Consider the following 19,539-nt stretch of genomic DNA (forward strand, 5'->3'; position numbering starts at 1 on the left):
ACTCGGGTAGAAGGGTGTTAAGGATGCTTTACTGGGAAAGATTGTGCTAAACGGTAGTAAATTCTAGCTTTAATGTTTACACAATCCTGAATTTCTGCATCCCAGCTCAAAAGAATCACTTCCCAAATTACAATAATTTGCTCCCCAAAGATTTCTGGCAGCATAACCTGTAGGGAAATTATAAAATCTACCAACTCATTACATTCCCAAAACATGTATTCCAAAGTACCACCTGTTGAAAAATTCTCTGAAGTCTACTTGTGGTAAAAAAAATACCTATGTAAACAATTCCATGCCAAATTCCTAAACCTTCTAGATTTTGTTGCATACTTGGGAGTTATATAAATATCCTCCCATTGCACCTTTGTATGCTGCCTTTCCATTCTCATTTCCCAGCATTTTCTCACCTCTTAGAATTGATTCATTTAGTTATCATGTATTATTTTACAACCCTAATAAAGATCCCGTTTTAAACCATGACTTCTGTTTTATATTTAAATATAAAGGCAACCAAAGCTAGAGAGTCAGTTAACAGTACCCTATTCCCTTCTCTATACCTATACACTCTATCAATCCCTGGTAGGGAAGGCAGGCTCCAACCCACAGTCCATACTTCTTCTTGACCTCTTCCTACTCGATCCCAGGGATTCATAAAGAAATGAAAAGAACCGCTAACATTAAAGACTCTGGTGAAAAGGCTCTGTATTCAAGATGTGGTACTTTGCAATTCAGACACACATTAACCTCATTATTGGCTAATTGCATGCCTCTGAATCAGTGTTAACTACTACAAGTGCATACCACCACCTCTTGTGATAGACAAGTGTCAGAAGATGCTTCATGGTAGTACAGGCACCCCCTCATTCACTCTCCCACACACAACACACGCAAGCCAGAAACTTCATACGTGTCCCTGGGTTGTTAGAACATCCCTAATGTCTTCTTTTATCTTGTCCTTGAAAATTAGGCAGGATTACAGTCGGTCATTAATGCCAAACAACAGTTTCACTCTTCTTAACTTTCAGAAACTAAATGGTACTGCAAAAGCTATCAATCTGTCAATCCTTTCCATGTCCAGGCCAGGTGAGGTTTCCTGTGTTGGTACTGCAAAAGCTGGCAGACTAGCAACTTTTTAAGCCTTTAGCGGCTAATGTAACAGCCACAACTGATTGTCTTGTCTTGCACTCCAAGGGTAACAGGTATCCCCCACTGCTCTCTATCCCATCTCCTCATATGCCATGCATTGTTTCAGGCACTGAACAACACCCAGGAGCCTGAATATATTATGTTAAAAAAAAAAAAACTTTGCTGCACTAACTTCTTAAGTTACTTACTCCTACAGCTGCAGTTTAAGCCGTATGCTTGATTTCCAGACAGTACAAAGCAAATCCTGGTGCAGGAATAAAACTGATTCTCTGTCAGATGGGATCAGTGGACTATGATGGGCTGAGGGGAAGACAATGGAAGAAGATTCATCAACCTCAAACAACCATGATCTGTGATGAAATAACCGTAGACACTCACTGGCATCTGACCAGCGGCTGCCATGGTATAGCCAGCGAAATGTGGAGTTGGTGGCTCATGCAGGTTAGAATACATGCTTCAAGCTGGGAACCAAGGGATGACCTCTTCTAGACTACCTATTGCCTGCTGGAGGGGAGGATGGCATAGACTCAAGAACTCATTACCTGTTGGTGAATTCAACTTCTGCACAGGCAGGAATTTCATTTTAGGAAAAGATGTACATGTAAGAAGGGCTTAACTATGGCCTATCGCCAAATCACAGTACTCTTGGCTAAGCTAATAGGATCATAGGAGACTGCTAGGCTATCGACCCGGAGATCATTCTAAGCCTTGCTGTTTCAATCCAATGTAATACTGTAGAGGTACTAGTCAATACCCAAGACTGCATTTACTGATGACTGCCCATGTCCAGGAGGGTTGTGAGTGCTATCCCCAGTAAGAATTTATGGTGCCCCATCCACTCATCCAGGTTAATCCTGAACAGCGTCATACAGGTGCTCTGTTTCACATGAATTGGTAGCCTGTTCCAAAGATGTGGCAATTGCTGGGAGATAAATCTGCCCCTCCAGCATGTCCTATTTAAGTCTCAGGCCACATTTAAGTCCCTGGAATGGGTAGCCATAGATCCATTTGATTTAAAGATATCCAGTAAGTTAATTAGGTTTGGGTCTTGGTTTGCTCTGAATGCCAGGCATAAGCTTCCCCTAAGAAGTCTATACAATACGAAGTATAGTGACAGGGAATTTAGTTGGTGTAAGGCACGTGCTGCAGGTCCATGATCTTCTTTGTTAGACACCTCTGAGGTCCCTCCCTCTAACTGCTGTAGATGCTTGGAGTGGTACATACCAAATGGGGTGTTCTAGTCAATTATGGGCTGGATAATTGCCAAGTATAGGGGGGGGTTAACTTATTTTACTCTCGAGGCGATGTCTTTACTAATCAAATGTGCTATGTATAAAGTTTTCCTTACTACAGAAGACAAATGGTGGTCTAAGCTAAGGTCGCAGTCAACTTGTGATCTCAAGTCCCTTACCACTTCATGAGTACTTATGGTATTGTTGTGGTTATTTTGACAGTGTGAAGGGACATTCCTTGTGCAGAAGGGAATGATGATGCATTTGTTTGCATTCAGTTTGAGACTGTGACAAATACACCAGTAGTTGGTCTGTGTGAGACCATCCTGGAGTATACTGACATCATTTGGAGATTCAATGATTGTACCTAGTTTGCAGTCATCTGCAAACCTGGTCAGCCACAACCCTTTAGTTTTGACTTGAACTTCTGAGAAGTACATACCAAACAGTAGGGGGCCTAGTATGACCCTGTGGCACCCCCCTGGTAACAGGACTTCTGGCTGATGTGGAGTCACTCACTTTGATAGCATGTGTCTGGTTTGAGCCAGTTGACAACCCATCTTACAAAGAAGGGGTTTTCATTCAGTTTGCCAAGTTTATCGGTAATGCCTGAATATGGTATTGTGTCGAAAGCCTTTGCCAAGTCAAGATATACGGTGTGCACAGATCTGCCCTAATTAATGGCCTTGGTCACACTATCAAAGAAATCCACCAGCTTTAACAGGCAGGATCTGTCCTTCACATAGCCAAACTGGGTAAAATCCAGGGTTTGGAGGTCACCTATGTCTTTATTTATGAGGTCCATAATGATACTTCTATGGCCTTACAGATGAGGCTAGTCAGGCTTATGGGTCTGTATTTCCCCAGATCTGTTGCTAAGCCACCTTTGTGGAGGGGAAATAACTGTAGCTTTTCTCCATTCTACAGGAACAAAGCCTGTGGTTAGGCTATTACTGAAAAGGGTACTCAGTGGTGATGCTAGCTTGTGTTTTAGCCCGTTTAGAAGACAGCCTGGGATGTCATCTGGGTCCCACAGAGGCCGTGTGTTTTGCCTTGGACAGGGCTTTGAGGACCTGCTGTTCAGATATGTAAGTTTGGGGGGGGGGGGCTGTAAGTTAGGAGGGATAAGGGACTTAGATGCCTATTAACCTATCCGCTAGCAATTTTGCTATCGCTGTGGGGTCAGTGTGTGTGTGTGATATCATTTGGCCACCAGTTCTGCACATGCTTGGGTCCTAAACTTTAGGTTGTGTACATAGCTGTAAAAGGCCTTATGGTTATCCCTAGCAGTACATGGTTTCTCTCAAAGGAGCTCTTGGAGGATTTGACAAGTTGTCTTATTTGCCTGTTGAGGCTGAGGAGGGCGATTTTCCATTCTTGGGTCCTTGTCTTTGTTTTCTTGGACAGCAACTTTTTGTATTTATTGTAGAGTTTGTTGATGCGGAAGTCCACCATGGCTGCTTGATTCTACTTGGGCGTCTGACATTGATTCTATCTGGTACAGCCGAGTTTACACACATATGCAAGTGATTGTACATGGCTTTAGTGTAAGCTTTGATGTACTTACCACTTTCAGCTTGGGGCGGGGCTTGGAATGTATTTATACCTTCATCTAGGAGGGTATAGTTTGCCTTGGTGAAGTTTCTAAGTCTGATTTCACCCTTTGTGAGTTCTGGTGTTAGTGCCAGCTTGAAGGTGACTGATTTGTGGTCAGTTTTAACTAATGAGGGTCCAACAGTTGTGGCAGTATACTTGTTTGACATGTTGGTGAGGACCAGATTTAGAATGTTTGTTCTTGTTCTTGTTTGACATGTTGGTGAGGACCAGATTTAGAATGTTTGTTCTTGTTGGGGTATGGACAATTTGCTCCAGGCCATTTGAATTCACAAAGTCAAGGAACTTTTGTGCTAGCAAGTTTGGGCTAGAATAGGTTTCCCAGCTGATGATGGGATAATCAAAATACCCCATAACCAGTGTGTTTGGTAAAATTTGGATTGTCTTCAGTTTGGTCAAGTATGTTTCATGGGTGTTGTGACTCATGGAGGTGGATCTATAACTTACTAGGACTTGAATGGAGATCTTACCCACTATAACCTGGATCTGGAGTAACTCAATGGAGTTATTCAGTCTAACTAGACATGAGGTGAATTTATTTCTAATATAGATTGAAATACCTCCTCCTTTGGTTTTCACATATTCATTCTGCGGTCTAAAGAGACCTGGGAATGTTCATGGGACCCTTCCTCCAATCACACGAGGAAGTTTCAAACACTGACATCCTCCTAGTAGCAAGGAGAGGAGTATATTGATGGCAGGATGTAATGCAAGGTTGAGGCTTTGTTAATTATGTTTCAACGTCAAGTACACATACTCATTTTGGTTTAGAGATCAAATGTGTGAACATTTTAGAGATGTACACCATGACAGGGACACAAACTATGTGGAAGGCAGAAAAGTGGTGGTGATGGAGGGTGGGGATGCAGGGTCTAGACATAACCAACATGTCACATTTTATAATGGTGTGCGTCAGTCTGGAGCACTTACACTGCACATGGGACCTTCAAACAAACATGCTGAATTACTGAAGTAGAAAGTCCACTGAACTGAGCAAATCACCAAGAAGGACTCAAATGTTAAAGAAAGTGATTTGAAAATGCAAGGATGATGAGTCATGAGAGATGCAGACAGGGATTTTTCTTTCATAGAGGAGGCGGCAAATGACAAGACAAGCTTTCTTGAGGAGACCGAACGGTCAAAACTGGTGATATTTTTAAAACGCTAGATGGATGTAAGAAACATATTTAGTATATGCAACTTATCCAGTAAGTAGGGAAATAGGCAAACTTTGTGGTGTTCAACTTGTTTACCAGCATCTGCCCTTGTGGGTGAAAACTTTGTTGTTTTTAAATAGGCAAACTATGTTATTCCTGTGACAAACACTTATGCACATCATGTAGTCTTTATTTTTGTTCCATAGTCTTCTCATAAATGCACAGTGGGAGAAAAGTTGGAAAAGTAACATGTATTCCACTAACCAAGAAATAACTGCAAGTCTTAAGTTACTGATACAAACTTATTTTTACCATGCAACTTATATATTAATACGCATATAGAGTTAGAAAAGCAACTTCAAAGCTATATATGACAACAGTAGTTTACTAATAAAATACTCAGCTGTATGACAATCCAAGTACATACATAAAATTTGTTAAATTATTAAGAGGTGTGAGGCAGGTGAGGGCTTGTCCTCCTTTCCAAGGTTGAGTGAACTTAGAGCTGCTATATTTATGTTAGTGGGAAAGTGAGAACAATGTCTACCAAGTGAAGGCTTCAGGGGAGATTACAGAAAATCTCTGTAGCTTAACAGCTCTAATTTCAATTAACAGTTAGCCAGATGCGTTTGCTTTGATGACCTATATCTGGCAGCTCATCTGTCAATATTTCAAAGTGAACCAAAATATTCCATGACTATGTAGTCACAACTAACAGGAAATATTGTTTTCACTAATATTCAGCAAAATACCAAGCATACAAATTATGAATATGATTAATTTCTTAAGTGCCTAAATGAAACTCATTTCCTCCAAGCCTAGCCATCAAATGGCAATGAAACTACATCCCACCCCACCGAAGTCCTGAAGAAGGATTTACCCCATCTTGCTTACTGTAACCTATGTTAAGGTTAGACGATACTGGGAGAAGTTAAATGTCCTTCATTGATGCTGTTCAATGATCAACTGGGAAGAATGCGTTTCTCTTTAAAAGCATACTGAGTAAACATGTACCCAAGCTTTCACAGTCTACTAACTGCATGGTTCAAATACCAATCATCACTGTGCTTGTGTGAATACATTTAATAACTTTGAATCCCCCTCCCCTCAAACTCATACACTTAATCTGACTCAGCGGCTCCTTGCTACACTGTAATGATAACCCTTTTGTTCCCTCTAGGCCAGGGTAGGGACTAGGACCACAGTATGGCACCAGGGATTTGTACACTACACAGATACAGGTCAGTTATGATATGTTCCTACATGTCTCTATCCAAATTATGATTTTTTTCCCAACCCCATTATCGAAAGGACAACATTCAGCCTTCAATTTGAATGGAAAGTACGGGATGTGTTGCTGCACTTCATCTCATAAATTCTAAGGAGGGAAAGTCAGCAATCCATCACTCAACTCTTCCCTCATATGTCTGCACCATGTATTACCTCACCAGTTCACAAGTATCACAACAAGCCAACTGTCTTTCATATTTAACAAGATACAAAATCTCCATTTTACTTAATTCTCATCTCTTGGACATAAAAGTGGAAGTTAAATACATATCAGCAGAAGAATACATTACCAACCTGAAAGCTTGAGCCCTCGTTCTCCAACCTGTGTATTATACCCATTGGGCATTCGCAAAATTGCATCATGGAGTCCTGCCAATTTTGCTACACTGTATATATCCTCTGGTGAAGCATCAATATTTCCATACAAAAGATTATAATAAAGTGTGTTATGGAATAGAACTGGATCCTAAAAGTGAAAGAAAGAAAACAATTTTACAAATGAATACACAATCACAACTTCCCTTTCTCCTTTGTGATGTGTAATGTGCTTGACAAATGCTATAAAATATTCAAGCAGCTTGCATAAAGATAAATAATGCCAAGTTACCGAGAAATGAACACTCACTACAGCCCCTGGATGCTATCCAACCCAAAATAAATTGTTCCTCCAGCATCTATGTCCATGGGAACGGATGCAGGATCCCCTCCCTAGAAACATGTCAGCATCTCCTACACAGAGTACAAAAAGACAATCCAAACACACCCCTTTCTACTTCTGTCCCAAAAGAACCAAATGTCTTTCTGCAGAAGAAACTATTCCAAAATAATGCATCACAGAAAGTCCTACCTTGCTACGTAGAAATTACAGAACCAGCAGAAAGGGACATTAAGAAGGATGGAAGCAGAACAGACGTGTGTTACAGGTGCTTCTGCTGAAGAGAATACAGGCATGGGGCACAGTCACCATAAGAATTGTTTAAATTATCCTTGCAGTCTTTAACTGATTTGTGTTACTTCCATTCTCCAGCTGGCAATTCTAGCACAGACATTTGAACACAGCCATCACTGAAATTATCATGAAACAGCCTTTAGCAGTAAAAAGTACAGTTGTGTACCTACCATAAATGTAGATGTTCAAGTGTATTCACTGTTGCAGTCATTACTCTTGGGTTATCCTGCTGGCAGGCTACCCTCAGTCGGCCAGAATTCCAAAGTCTAGGTCCGGCGTCGGTTGCTGTCGCCTCTTCCCTGACGTCAGTGCGCCAGGGGTATAAAAGATGCAGCCAATGCCATTTTCTTCAGTTTTTCTTGCCCCAGATGTCAGGTGCCCCCAAATGGTAGGCTGAAAAATATGCCAATAAAAAATGCATGCACAAAAATAACATTTCCTTCATCTACAAGCAAATACACCAAATAGGTTGTATAGGATAGAGAAGTGTAGATAAGTCCCAACAGAGACCAGGTGGATGGTGGGTGGGTAACCTGGAATGCAACAGTGAATACACTCGAACATCTACATTTATGGTAGGTACACAACTGTACTATGTTCATCGTGTTTCACTGTTGTAGTCATTACTCTTGGGTAGAATCCCAAAGCTGAGGTTGGGTGGATGGGCTAAATAGGATTAGGAGATGCTATGAGGCCCTGCAGAACTGCAGTGGCAAAGCCTGCTCTGGACTTAGAGTAAAGAGGTAAGTGGTCGTGCTTTGTGAAGGTGTGCACTGAACTCCAAGTTGCAGCCTCTAAGATATCTTTGGTTGGTACTCCTCTGAGGAAGGCTGCTGAAGTGGCTGCTGCTCTGGTGGAATGAGGCCTAATGCCCTTAGGCACTGACTTGCCATGTTGAAAACAGCAGAAATGGATGCAATGGCCTATCCATTTAGAAATGGTCTGTTTTGAGATGGCCTTTCCTTGTGATCTTGCAGCATAAGACACAAAGTTGCTCAGTCTTTCTGAAAGCTTTAGTTCTGTCCAAGTAGAAGCGTAACTGCCTGTGTATGTCCAAAGAATGGAGAATTTTCTTACCCTTGTTCTGTGGATTTGGATAAAAGGTAGGCAAGTGAATGGTTTGGTTGAGGGCCACACTGGACACTACCTTAGGCATAAATGGTAGGGTTTGTCCTCGGAGAAACCCTGTCTGGATGAAAAGTGATGAAAGGTTCCACAGCCATGAGTGCTTGTAACTCCGAGACTTGCCTTGCAGAGGTTATAGCTAGGAGCAGAACTGTTTTCCAGGATAAGAATTTTATATCTGCTGATGACGCTGGCTCGAAAGGAGGCAGTGGGAGTTTTTCCAAAACATAATTAAGGTCCCAGGCCGGAATTGGTGCTCTCCTTGGAGGCCTAATGTTTTTGACCCCTCTGAGGTACTGCCTTTTTAAAGGATGAGAAAAAATAGGTGGTTCTGCATTGTAATGGGCTGAAATGGCAGAGGCGTGAATCTTAATTGATGAGAAAGAAAGGCCTTTGGTTCAGCATCTCAGTTAGGTATTGTAAAATCTGAGGGATATTTGGTACACACGTGTCAATGCCTTGTTCCTGGTTCCAAGCACAGAATCTCTTCCATTTTTCTGTGTAAGATTTTCTGGTACTGGGCCTCCTGGCCTCCAAGATAACATCCATAACAGCTTTTGAAAGGGGAGTGTTCAGATGGCTACATTATCCGCCATGCTGCCAGATTTAAGATCCTGAGTTGGCTGTGCAGGATCTGATTGTTTTGTTGGGTCAGCAAATGAGAAGTTTGAGGCAAACTCCATGCTGGACCTTGTAACAAGCTCTTTAGGATTGGGTACCAGTGCTGGCGTGGCCAGTCTGGTGCAATCAGAATCATTTTTGGCTTCTCTTGTTTGACCTTTGGGAGTACTCTGGGAAGGAGAGGCAGTGGGGGAAAAGCATATACTGTTACATTTTTCCAGCTGAATGATAGGGCGTCCACTTTCCATGCTTGCTTGTGATAAATCCTTGTGCAAAATCTCTGCAATTGGCAGTTGTGAGGAGAGGCAAATAGATCTATGTCTGGGTATCCCCATTTCCTTATTATCATGCTGAAGACTTGTGGATCCAGTTTTCATTCGTGGGGATCAATGAGGTTTCTGCTTAGTTCATCTGCCAGAGTATTTGTTTTTCCTGGCAGGAATTGTGCTTGCAGGTGAACTTGAAGAGCCAATGCTGTGTCTCATAAGGTCATCGCTTGTCTGCAGAGGGGGGTAGGAATGTGTTCCTCCCTGCTTGTTTATGTACCACATGACTGTAGTGTTGTCTGTCTTTACCAGTAACTGTCCTGGATGAAGCAGGTCCTTGAAAGCTGTCAGGGCATTTTGAACACCTAGGATCTCTTTTTGATTGATGTGAAGATGCATCTGGTTTGCAGGTCATGTGCCCTGAATACATTTTCCTGCCATATGGGCCCCCCAGGCATACTCTGATGCATCCGTTGTCAGTGTCTGTCTGGCTGTGGGTAAACTGAATGGCAGACTTGTTGAGCTGACAGGCTTCTGCCGACCATCGAAACTCCTGTTGTAGGCAGGGAATGAGTGCAATTACTGTCTCCAGGCTGTGGCAATGTTGAGTCCAAACACTTTTTAGATACCATTGTAGTTTCCTCATATGCAGTCTGGCATATGGAATTAGTAGAGTGCAGGATGCCATGAAACCCAAGGCCTGCAGGAATTTCCTTGCAGATAAGTGGGTTTTTGTTGCCAATTTCTTGAAATAAGTAGTCAGTTGCTTTTGCTTGTCTGGCGTGAGATAAGCCATCTGGGCAGTTACATTTAAGCTTGCACCCAGGAATATTATCTCTTGAGGGGGCACTAGTTTTGCTTTATTTTCATTTACTGTGTACCCTAGGCCGATTAGTAATCTTTTTACAAACACCAGATGCTTTAGAAGTGTGTCTTTGTTCTCTGCTTGAATTAGGCAGTCGTCCAAGTAGGGATATATTTGAATTCCTTTTTGTCTGCAAAACGCAATTACTGGTGCCAGGCATTTTGTGAAGACCCTGAGCGCAGTAGATAAGCCAAAGAGCAGTGCAGAGAATTGGTAATGCATTGAGCCAGCTATGAATATGAGGTATCTTCTGCAAGATTGTCTGATTGGGACATGCAGGTATGCCTCTTTTAGGTCCAAAGTTACGAGCCAAGCCTTTTTGCCCAGCATGGGCAGTAGCTGCTGTAGAGTCAACATCTTGAATTTTGGAACTTCCAGAAATGCATTTAGTATAGACAGGTCCAGTATTGGTCTTCAGGTTTTGTCCTTTCTGGGTACTAGGAATAGTGTGGAGTAAAATCCTTGCCCCTGCTCTTGTTGTGGTACTTGCTGAATGGCCCTCATGTCCATGAGGGCTGTAATTTGTTTTTGAGCCTCTGCCCATTGATTGTGTGTCAGGTTTGGCATACCCTTTGACCTTGGTAGAGTGTGAAAATGGAACCTGTAGCCTTGGGACACTATGTTCAGGACCCATTTGTCTTGGGTAACCGTTTGACAATTTGATGAAAAAAGTGCTAGTTTTCCCCCTAAGGGAGCTGTCAAAAGAAAAGTGCTTGGATCTGGAAGAGGAAAGTCATTGGGACTGTTTCCTGTAAGGTTGTGATTTGTCTTCTCCGCTTTTGGAGTTAGGAGCACCCCATTGTTTAGACCTGTATGAGCCTTGGGGCTGAGATTTGCCTCTGGGGCGCCTGTATCTGCCTCTTTGAGGTCTGTCTGACACTGGAAAGGACCAATTTTTAGGAGGCCAGTTCCTGCTAAACCTGGGTGGCTGTACCTGTAAGAAATTCTTGACTGTCTGCATGGATTTAGCTTTATCCTCCATTTTTTTCAACACCTCTTCTGCTTTAGTACCAAAGTATCATGCTGTAATGGTGCATCTAATAATTTTGCTTTAACATGATCCGGCAGATTCTGTTCCTTTAACCAAGCATGCCTTCTAATAACAGAACCTGTAACACCGGCCCTGCAAGAGGCCTCCAGTGAATCATAACCACATTGTAAAGTATGCTTTCCCACTTGTTCAGCTGCATGCAATAAATCCTGCAATTCCTTGTTCTCCAAACATTCAGTATTTGTCAACAATTTCTGTTTAAGCAGTGACATTAAATATTGCTGATATTTAAGGATATGAAACTGACAATTTAAAGCCCTCACAGCCAGGGTAGCAGAAGTGTAGACTTTTTCCCCCCATCTGTCTAGAGCCCTAGAATACCTATCAGAGGGGACAGGGTTTTTTGCAGTGGAAGCTTTAACCCCTTTGGGACCCTGAGATATAGTTTCTGGGCCAGCAGCAGGGTTTTTGTATAGGAATTTATGAGAATCCGGGACCCTGTAGTATCTGTCTGGCTTAGCAGATGCAGGGGGTAGAGAGTTAGGGGGCAGTCCAGACTCTGAAAAAACATAGTCTACAATGTCTAGAACAGGTGGAATAGCAAGGGGTCTGTGTTGAGGAAGTAGCAGAAAGTCCCGGAGCCTTTTCTTAGATTCAGAGTAATCTTGGCTCTCCCAGTGGAAATGCTCCCTCATAGTATGCAGGGTTTCCCCAAAAGAATAATCCTCAGGAGGAGAGGCTGAAAGAATGTTTTCCTCAGCATCAGAATCCTCACAGGGAAGCATGGAATTATCCTGTTCGGAAGAGGAATCAGAGGAAATAGAAACATGATCGGAAGAATCATACTCGTCTCTTGCCTAGGCCTCTTATCAGGAGGGGGATGGGAACCCTTGATCAAAGTAATTAGGTCTTCGGCCAATTTGAGCAACTGTTTTTTAGGCATGGAAGTCTGACTAGGAGAATGCTGTACTTGTTTCTTTGTCTTTAGAGCTGCTTTAGTCTTTCTCTTTGAAGCTGAAGATGGCTTAATATATAGTTGTGTAGGTTTGAAGACAACCTCAGAAACCGATGCCTGCTCAGCGGCTCCGGACCCATCTGAGGGATTGATTTCCGAGTGTCCAATACCTTGAGTATCCAGAGGCCCAGTCGGCTCCACGTGGGAGTTGGTAGTGGCCTGTAGCTCTGAGGTAGCGGGTGCCAGGGGCTGCGAAAGCGCCTCACTGATAACCGGCGAACCGTCGACTGGCCTAGAAGAGGCCTCGTCGTCAGTTTTGGACCTCAGATTTTCCCTGTCCTTGTGTTTTTTGTAAACTCCGGTTGTCGGCTGGTCCGATGGCATAATATAATTAAATCTTCGGCCAAAGTAATGAAATGCAAAATCAAACAGACGCTTGTATAGTGCATTGGTTAAATCTAGCACAAAACCGACAGCTAGCAACGTTGTGATCAGGGCCTAGGCAAGGAATACAGTAAGTGTGAAAATCCTTATGAGGTATTTTCTTCCCACAAGAAATACAATTGTTAACTTTTTCTGACATCGGTCTGGAGCAAGAAAAAAGTTTCCCCAAAGGGGTACTTAGCCTTAATGAAGACTTCGGTTCTGAAATTCGGATTCGAAAATCTCAGGAGTCGGCAGACTGGCACTTGCGAACTGCTTTTGCTTCGGGCACCGTGCGGCAAGAAAGACTAAAGAAAATGGTGTTGGCTGCATCTTTTATACCCCTGACACACTGACGTCAGGGAAGAGGCGACAGCAACCGACGCCGGACCTAGACTTTGGAATTCTGGCAGACTGAGGGTAGCCTGCCAGCAGGATAACCCAAGAGTAATGACTGCAACAGTGAAACACGAACATCAACCTCAGATGCCTCAGCCAACTTCTCTATGATAAACTAATCCAATCATCAAAAATGGGCATGTATACCAGAAACAGCAACTGGTCTCTCAAGTCCTGGACCCATACAAGTATGCTTTACAAACTCATCCTATGCAACTTACCCCTGCACTACATGACAAACAGAAAAGCAGGTTCTCTATGAAGCAATCATCACACTGCAAAGGGGACAAGCAGGCTTCATTAGCATAGGTTCATAGATAAGTACTAGGCTAACTGCTCTTGTGGGCCACTTTAAGCCTAGCCAATTATCCCATGTGAGAATCAAACCTTGCACCTTGTGTCTGTAAGATAAATACCTTAACCATTATGCTAAATTCTTACCCCCAGCACATTTATTTAAATCCCAAAGACAGCTAGTCAACATGTATGGCACAAAAACAACCAGTGGTTAAAAATTAAGAATCACAGTTACTCACTTGTGGAGACCAGATGCAGTTTCTGGTATACATGACCATTTTTCATAGAGAAGTTGGGCTCAGACATCTGAGGTTGTTTTACTGCTGAAGGCTGTTTCGTGATAATTTCAGTGGTGGCTCTTGTCAAATGTTTGTGCTAGACAAACAACTGGTGTCAGAGTCATGGACTAAAACTAAATGCCAAGAAATACATAATAGTATCCTTTGGGAAGTCATCCATCCCTGGTAACTATCATATTGATAGCACACCCCTTAGAGCTGACTCAGTACTGAGTGACTTAGGGACACACACAGATAGTAATCTAGCCTTTGATAATCACATGTCTGCAGTGATGATGAAATCATTCTATGCTGCGCAACTTATATACAAAGGTATGGCATCTAAGTCCAAAGAAGTCATTGTTCCACTGTATTCATCATTCATCAGACCTATAATTGAGTACAATGCCTCCTTTGGTATGTACCTATCCAGGCATACCCAACAGCTGGAACGTCCACAGAGGTTCCTCACTAAAAGAATACAAGGTATAAGTAATATGTCCTATGCAGACCACCTCAAGGCCCTATCCTTGTATTCTGCCTCCTACAAGCCTTTGAGGGGAGATCCATGCCTGGCATACAGGGCATTGTCAGACCCCACTATGATGGACCTCCTGCATATCCACAAAACAAACAGTACCAGAATTACCCATTCTAAAGACTTTAACATTGTCTGTGATATAAATAGGACCTGCTGGAGAGATAGGTATGTACCACAGAGACTACCCAATCTGTGGAACAGGCTCCCCATCCATGTGAAGCAGAGTTCCTCCCTAATACAATTCAAGTGCAACTTGGACAACTGGATGGGAAACCGGAAATTCATCCCTGCTTTGGCACCTATGTCTGATGCAAACAGGTAACCTATAAATTGTTCATCTCTCAGGTCCATGCTTATTCTTATCAAGGGTATCAGAACTGTCAGACATTTGGGATACATGGCTAGGCTTAAAAATGCCCTTGTGGTCGTTAGCCTAGTAAACACCTATGACCCTAATTGCCAGAGTTTTTTTCAAGTAACAAAATAGTTTTCTTGCTGTCATAAGAACATTTAAAAATGGAACATGCAAACGGTTATCCTATCCATTAATATCCAGTTAAGCATATTAATTTACACATAGGTTTAAGTCCTTTAAAAATGTTCCTCTTATTGAAGTGGGGTGATACTACTCATCTAGGGGGAAAGTGAATTCATACATTAATTCTAATATTTTCCAGATTATCCTCAATCTCTTTCATAATATATTACTAATCTTGACTGCATACAAGCTCTATTAGGTCTATATTGAACCATCACATCACTAATTTGACATTTCAGTATATCAAACACACTACATTGATTTGATAGAAATGTCAAAAAGACTTAAAAAAAGTGCTTTTTGCAGGAGAGCAATCTCCCCTGCCCCCCCCCCCACGTGGAGAGCTGTGGCACCCCCACATCCCCCGCTAATTAACTATACTAACTCTGCAATCGCTCAACAGTAGGGAATACGGAAACATTCCTTAACCTACTGTTAGCAATCTTACACAAACAGCCAGCAACCTACCAGGAACCCAAATCCTACAGAGAGAAAGTCAACCACATACATTCACACACACACACACACACACACACACACACACACACACACACACACACACACACACACACAATCCATTTTCACTTGGTTCTACATGCATCAAGCAAATAAACTCGATGTAATGCAAAATCAAGAGAAAACAGACAATCTTAACTATTAACAAACAAAGGCACCTGATCTGTTTAACCTGCTCCATACAAAATAAAACTAAATAAGTGATTTTAAGTATCAAAACATTAGATATAGTCGTCACTTTTCACTTTCCTTCAGCAGTCAACTTTCAAACATCTTCCGTCTTTCTAACATCACTTTTAGATACACCTAAAACTGCAACTACAAAGTCCCCTTTAATCCAGAACCATCATGCACAAACATCTTATTAAACCTAACACTCAATATGCAACATTTAAAATCCAAACAGGGCTATATGATCCTTAATCAATGCACCCCTTAGTCACCTTTATCAGACTTTTCATATAATAAAAAAGTACTTCCTTACTTACTTCCATTTCCTATTTATCATCCATCACACTTCAGTCATTCTTCCCAAATAGCCTCGCTCAGCAAATGTGTAAGCTGTTAAGTATAATACTGCCCCTGGACAATAAAGCTGTAATCCGTTATAGTGTCTTCCCAAATGGGGCTCTGCATGTATTATTACCTCTTATATCCAATATCATATTTAAATATACTACTCCACTACTAATTATTCTCTTCATTCATCCTGCAATTTAAATGAATGTGCAGTCCTATCACAAATATAAACAATCATTCTATCACTTTTATTAATTCCTAAGTCCATAGCTTCATCTGCTCAAACCACAATCTTACCTCTTCAGTCTGCATAAATTATGTAAACATCTTCTTCAGACTTATGCATGCCTATGCTCAGCTGCATACATTTCCCACACCTACCATCAAGTACCTTGACTGGATAGGAGAAGGCATGCCTGCACCAGGCAAATAATTTTCTTTACCAATGACAGTTCAGAGCAAAAAAAGGCATTCAAGCACAAACTGCATGCACAATTTTCATTTTTTTACTTTTTAACATTCAGTTTCATTTAGTGCAATGTGTTATTCTGTCACAGCATTTATTCATTACTTTTACTATCAATTTTAACAAATAGCAATACTATTCATTTTTCTAGCAGTACTAAACTATTCCTTATCCTCAGGATGTACATTCTTTCACACAAGCCTAATCATCTAACCTTAATCCGACATGCTACCTTGTATTATATCCAGCTTTTGCCTTTACAGATATATTTAGGAAGGCTTTAACAGCTAATATTGCATGCCATTAATATTAATGAGCACCCAAACAAATTATTTCTAATATAAAGCTACTGCACATATGAAAAAAAAAAAAAAATATATATATATATATATATATATATATATGTATACACACACACACATATATTTCACCACTTCTAGTGTAATTTTTTTTGAGTAATCCATCTTAGCAATTCAACCATTTCCATCAAAACTATAAACCGAACCCAGGTTGAACGTGCAGTCAAATTATTATATACAAGTTCATAGGTGCACACTACGCTTATGACCAGTGGGACCTTTGTAAGCCTAGCCATTCATCACAAATTAATTCCACAAGTTATTTTAAGGGTTATATGTAGACTAGGGCATGGCTTAGAGGCTACCTCTGTCCATTAGAGACAAATTCCGATTTCCCCTCCATTGGTCCAGGTTACAGTTGAATAGGGTTAGGTAAGAACTTTGCTTCACATGAATGGGAAGCCTGTTTTAGAGAAGGGGAATTCTCTAAGACACATACCACTCCCACCAACATGTCCTACGTATGTCGCTAGCAAGGTTTAAGTACCTAAATCAGGCAGTTCTGGTTTTGCGGATATGCAAAAGGTCTGTCAGACTGAGATCCAGGGAAGCCCTGGATGCCAGGCATATGCTGCCTCTCAACAGTCTGCAGGTATTAGAGTACAGAGGTGATCTGCACAGGACATGTTGATAATGCCCTGCATTGTTTTTGTGAGAAGCCTCTGTGGATATTTCATTTGCTGCATATGCCTTGTCAAGTACATATAGATGAGGGTGTTGTACTCAATGGCGAGTCTGATGAGGGATGAATACAGACAAAGGATGCCCTGCTTGAACCTCAATGCCATGCCTTTGCTTATAAGTTGAGCAACACTGAATGATTTCCTTACTAACTTAGACACAAGGTGGAATGCCAGGTTACTAGCTACATGCATCCCCAAACCCATAACTACTGGATATACTCTCAGGTGTATATTATCAATAAGGTAGTTTCCTATGGTGGCAGACATCTCAAAGGATACTATTATGCATTTCTTGGCATTAAGTTTTAAGATGTGGCTTTGGCACCAGTCATTCATCTCTGTTAGCCCTTCCTGTAGGATGTGACCGTCTTGGGTGGATTTTGTGACTGTTTCTAATCTGCAATCATCTGCAGATTTGGTCAGTCTAAGGCCCTTGACAGTGGCCTTGATTTCCGAGAAGTAAATGCCAAAAAGGAGGGGACCTAGCAAAATGTTCATTGGGACTCTGCTAGTTTCCAGCTTCTTTGTGGAAATGGTCTCCCCTATCCTAATATCATGGGTCCTATCTGAGAGCCAGCTGGCTAGCCAGCACATAACATAGGGGTTTATGCCTAATTCTACGAGTTTGTTTACAATGCCTGAGTGAGGTATTGCATCAAATGCCTTGACCAGGTTAAGGTAAGCAGTAAGTGCCATTTTGCATCCCTCTACTGCCTTGGTAACCTTTTCAAAGAGGTCCACCGGATTGACGGGGCATGATCTGACTTTGACAAAGCCATACTAGGTTGGATCCAGTGCCCAGGGGTGTTTTTTTTTTTTTTTTTTTTTTTGGGTCTTTCGGCTTAGGGGTCGCCACAGCGGAACTCCGGTCCACTAAGTGCCTAGAGGTTTCCTGTGTCATTAATTAATCCTTTCTATGGTTTTGAATACAAGACAAGTCAGACTTAAGGGCTTGCACTTTTCAGGGTCCACTGATGGGCCGTATATGTGCAGAGAAATGACGGCTGCAGTCCACCACCTGAGTAGCACAAAGCCAGTCGGGAGGCTGTGGTTAAATAGTGACTCAAGTGGTACAAATAGGTCATGCTTTGGGCTATTCAAGAGGTATCCTGAGATATTATTGGGGGACATCAATGTGGTGGTCTTAGTCTTAGACAGCACATTTAGGACCTGCTCCCTAATGATAGTTGGTGAAGGGTTAAATTTCATGCTATTAACTGGGGAGCGAAAAGGGTAAAATTTGAGCTGAATTAGTTGCCTAGCAGAATTGCTACATTTTCCAGCTCCATGTATGTGGCTCCATTTACAATCAGTTCGGCACACAGTTGTGTATTGTCTTTGAGGTTTTGGACATAGCTAAAAAAAGCCTTACAGTTGGTCCTTGGTCTATGAGGCTATATTTACCTCAAAATTAGCTTTGGTAACCTTAATTTACCCTGTCAGCTGTTAGATTAGATTGATGAGAGTGTTTTAATCCTGCAGGGTGATGCAATTCCTAATTTTAGCTATGACTTTTTTTCTTTTGTTGTACATCCTGTTTACATTACAATTCCACCAGGGTGGTTTGTCTTGGGAGTTTGTTTTGGGCTTATTTCTAAAAGGTACATCTCTCTATGTATGTGTTAACACAACTGTACATGGTTTCACTGAACATTTCCACAATGGCAACTGTGTTCTCTGGGTTTGGAGAGGTTTGAAATGTTGCCAGGTTGTTGTTTAATAGGAAGCTTGCCTCAGAATAGTTCCTACTTGTTAAAAGATTTGCTGAGGTCACATTAATGATTTTTATTTCAAAGGAGACAGCTTTACGGTCTGACCTAATCAGAGGAGACACTACACAGGGGGGTGTAGTATTCTCCCATATTTGTGAGCATCACGTCCTGTATGTTTGCACCCTTAGTAAGTGCATGAACACTCTGGTCCGGCATATTTATGTTAAAATGCAGGAATCTGTGCTCCTGCAAGTTTGGGATACTGTAAGATTCTCAGTTTATAGAGGGGTACAGAAATCTGCCTATGAATATGGCATTGGGTTGAATAGTGAGTGCCTCCAGTAGGTCTAACTTTCTACGGGTTTCATGCGTCACAGAGGATAACCTATAGTTTGCAAGGATACAATATGGGACTTTACCTGTGGACATGAAGAAGCTCAATCATGTCACTGTGTCTGACCAATCTTGAGGAATTTCTTTTTTTTTTGTAAACTAGATCAAGACACCTCCACCTTTAGTCCCTGCCTGTGTAGTAGCTGGTCTAAATGTGTGAAGACATTGTAGCCCTGTACTGCTGAGGTGGTCTCTGTGGCTTTA

General features: G+C 41.8%; 1 protein-coding gene across 2 annotated transcripts in view; it reads right to left on the minus strand.

Moving 5' to 3' along the window:
- Window positions 1–19,539, minus strand: part of ABCB7 (ATP binding cassette subfamily B member 7) — a 1,517,597-nt gene that overhangs the window by 388,915 nt on the left and 1,109,143 nt on the right. For both annotated transcript variants that reach the window (XM_044057689.1, XM_044057687.1), the window contains one exon: window positions 6,734–6,905. In XM_044057689.1, coding sequence (XP_043913624.1) covers window positions 6,734–6,905 — 172 coding nt within the window. The remainder of the gene's footprint in view (window positions 1–6,733; window positions 6,906–19,539) is intronic.

This window comes from Protopterus annectens, chromosome 15.part0, assembly GCF_019279795.1.
Source record: "Protopterus annectens isolate FY-2018-M chromosome 15.part0, PAN1.0, whole genome shotgun sequence".
NCBI lineage: Eukaryota > Metazoa > Chordata > Ceratodontiformes > Protopteridae > Protopterus > Protopterus annectens.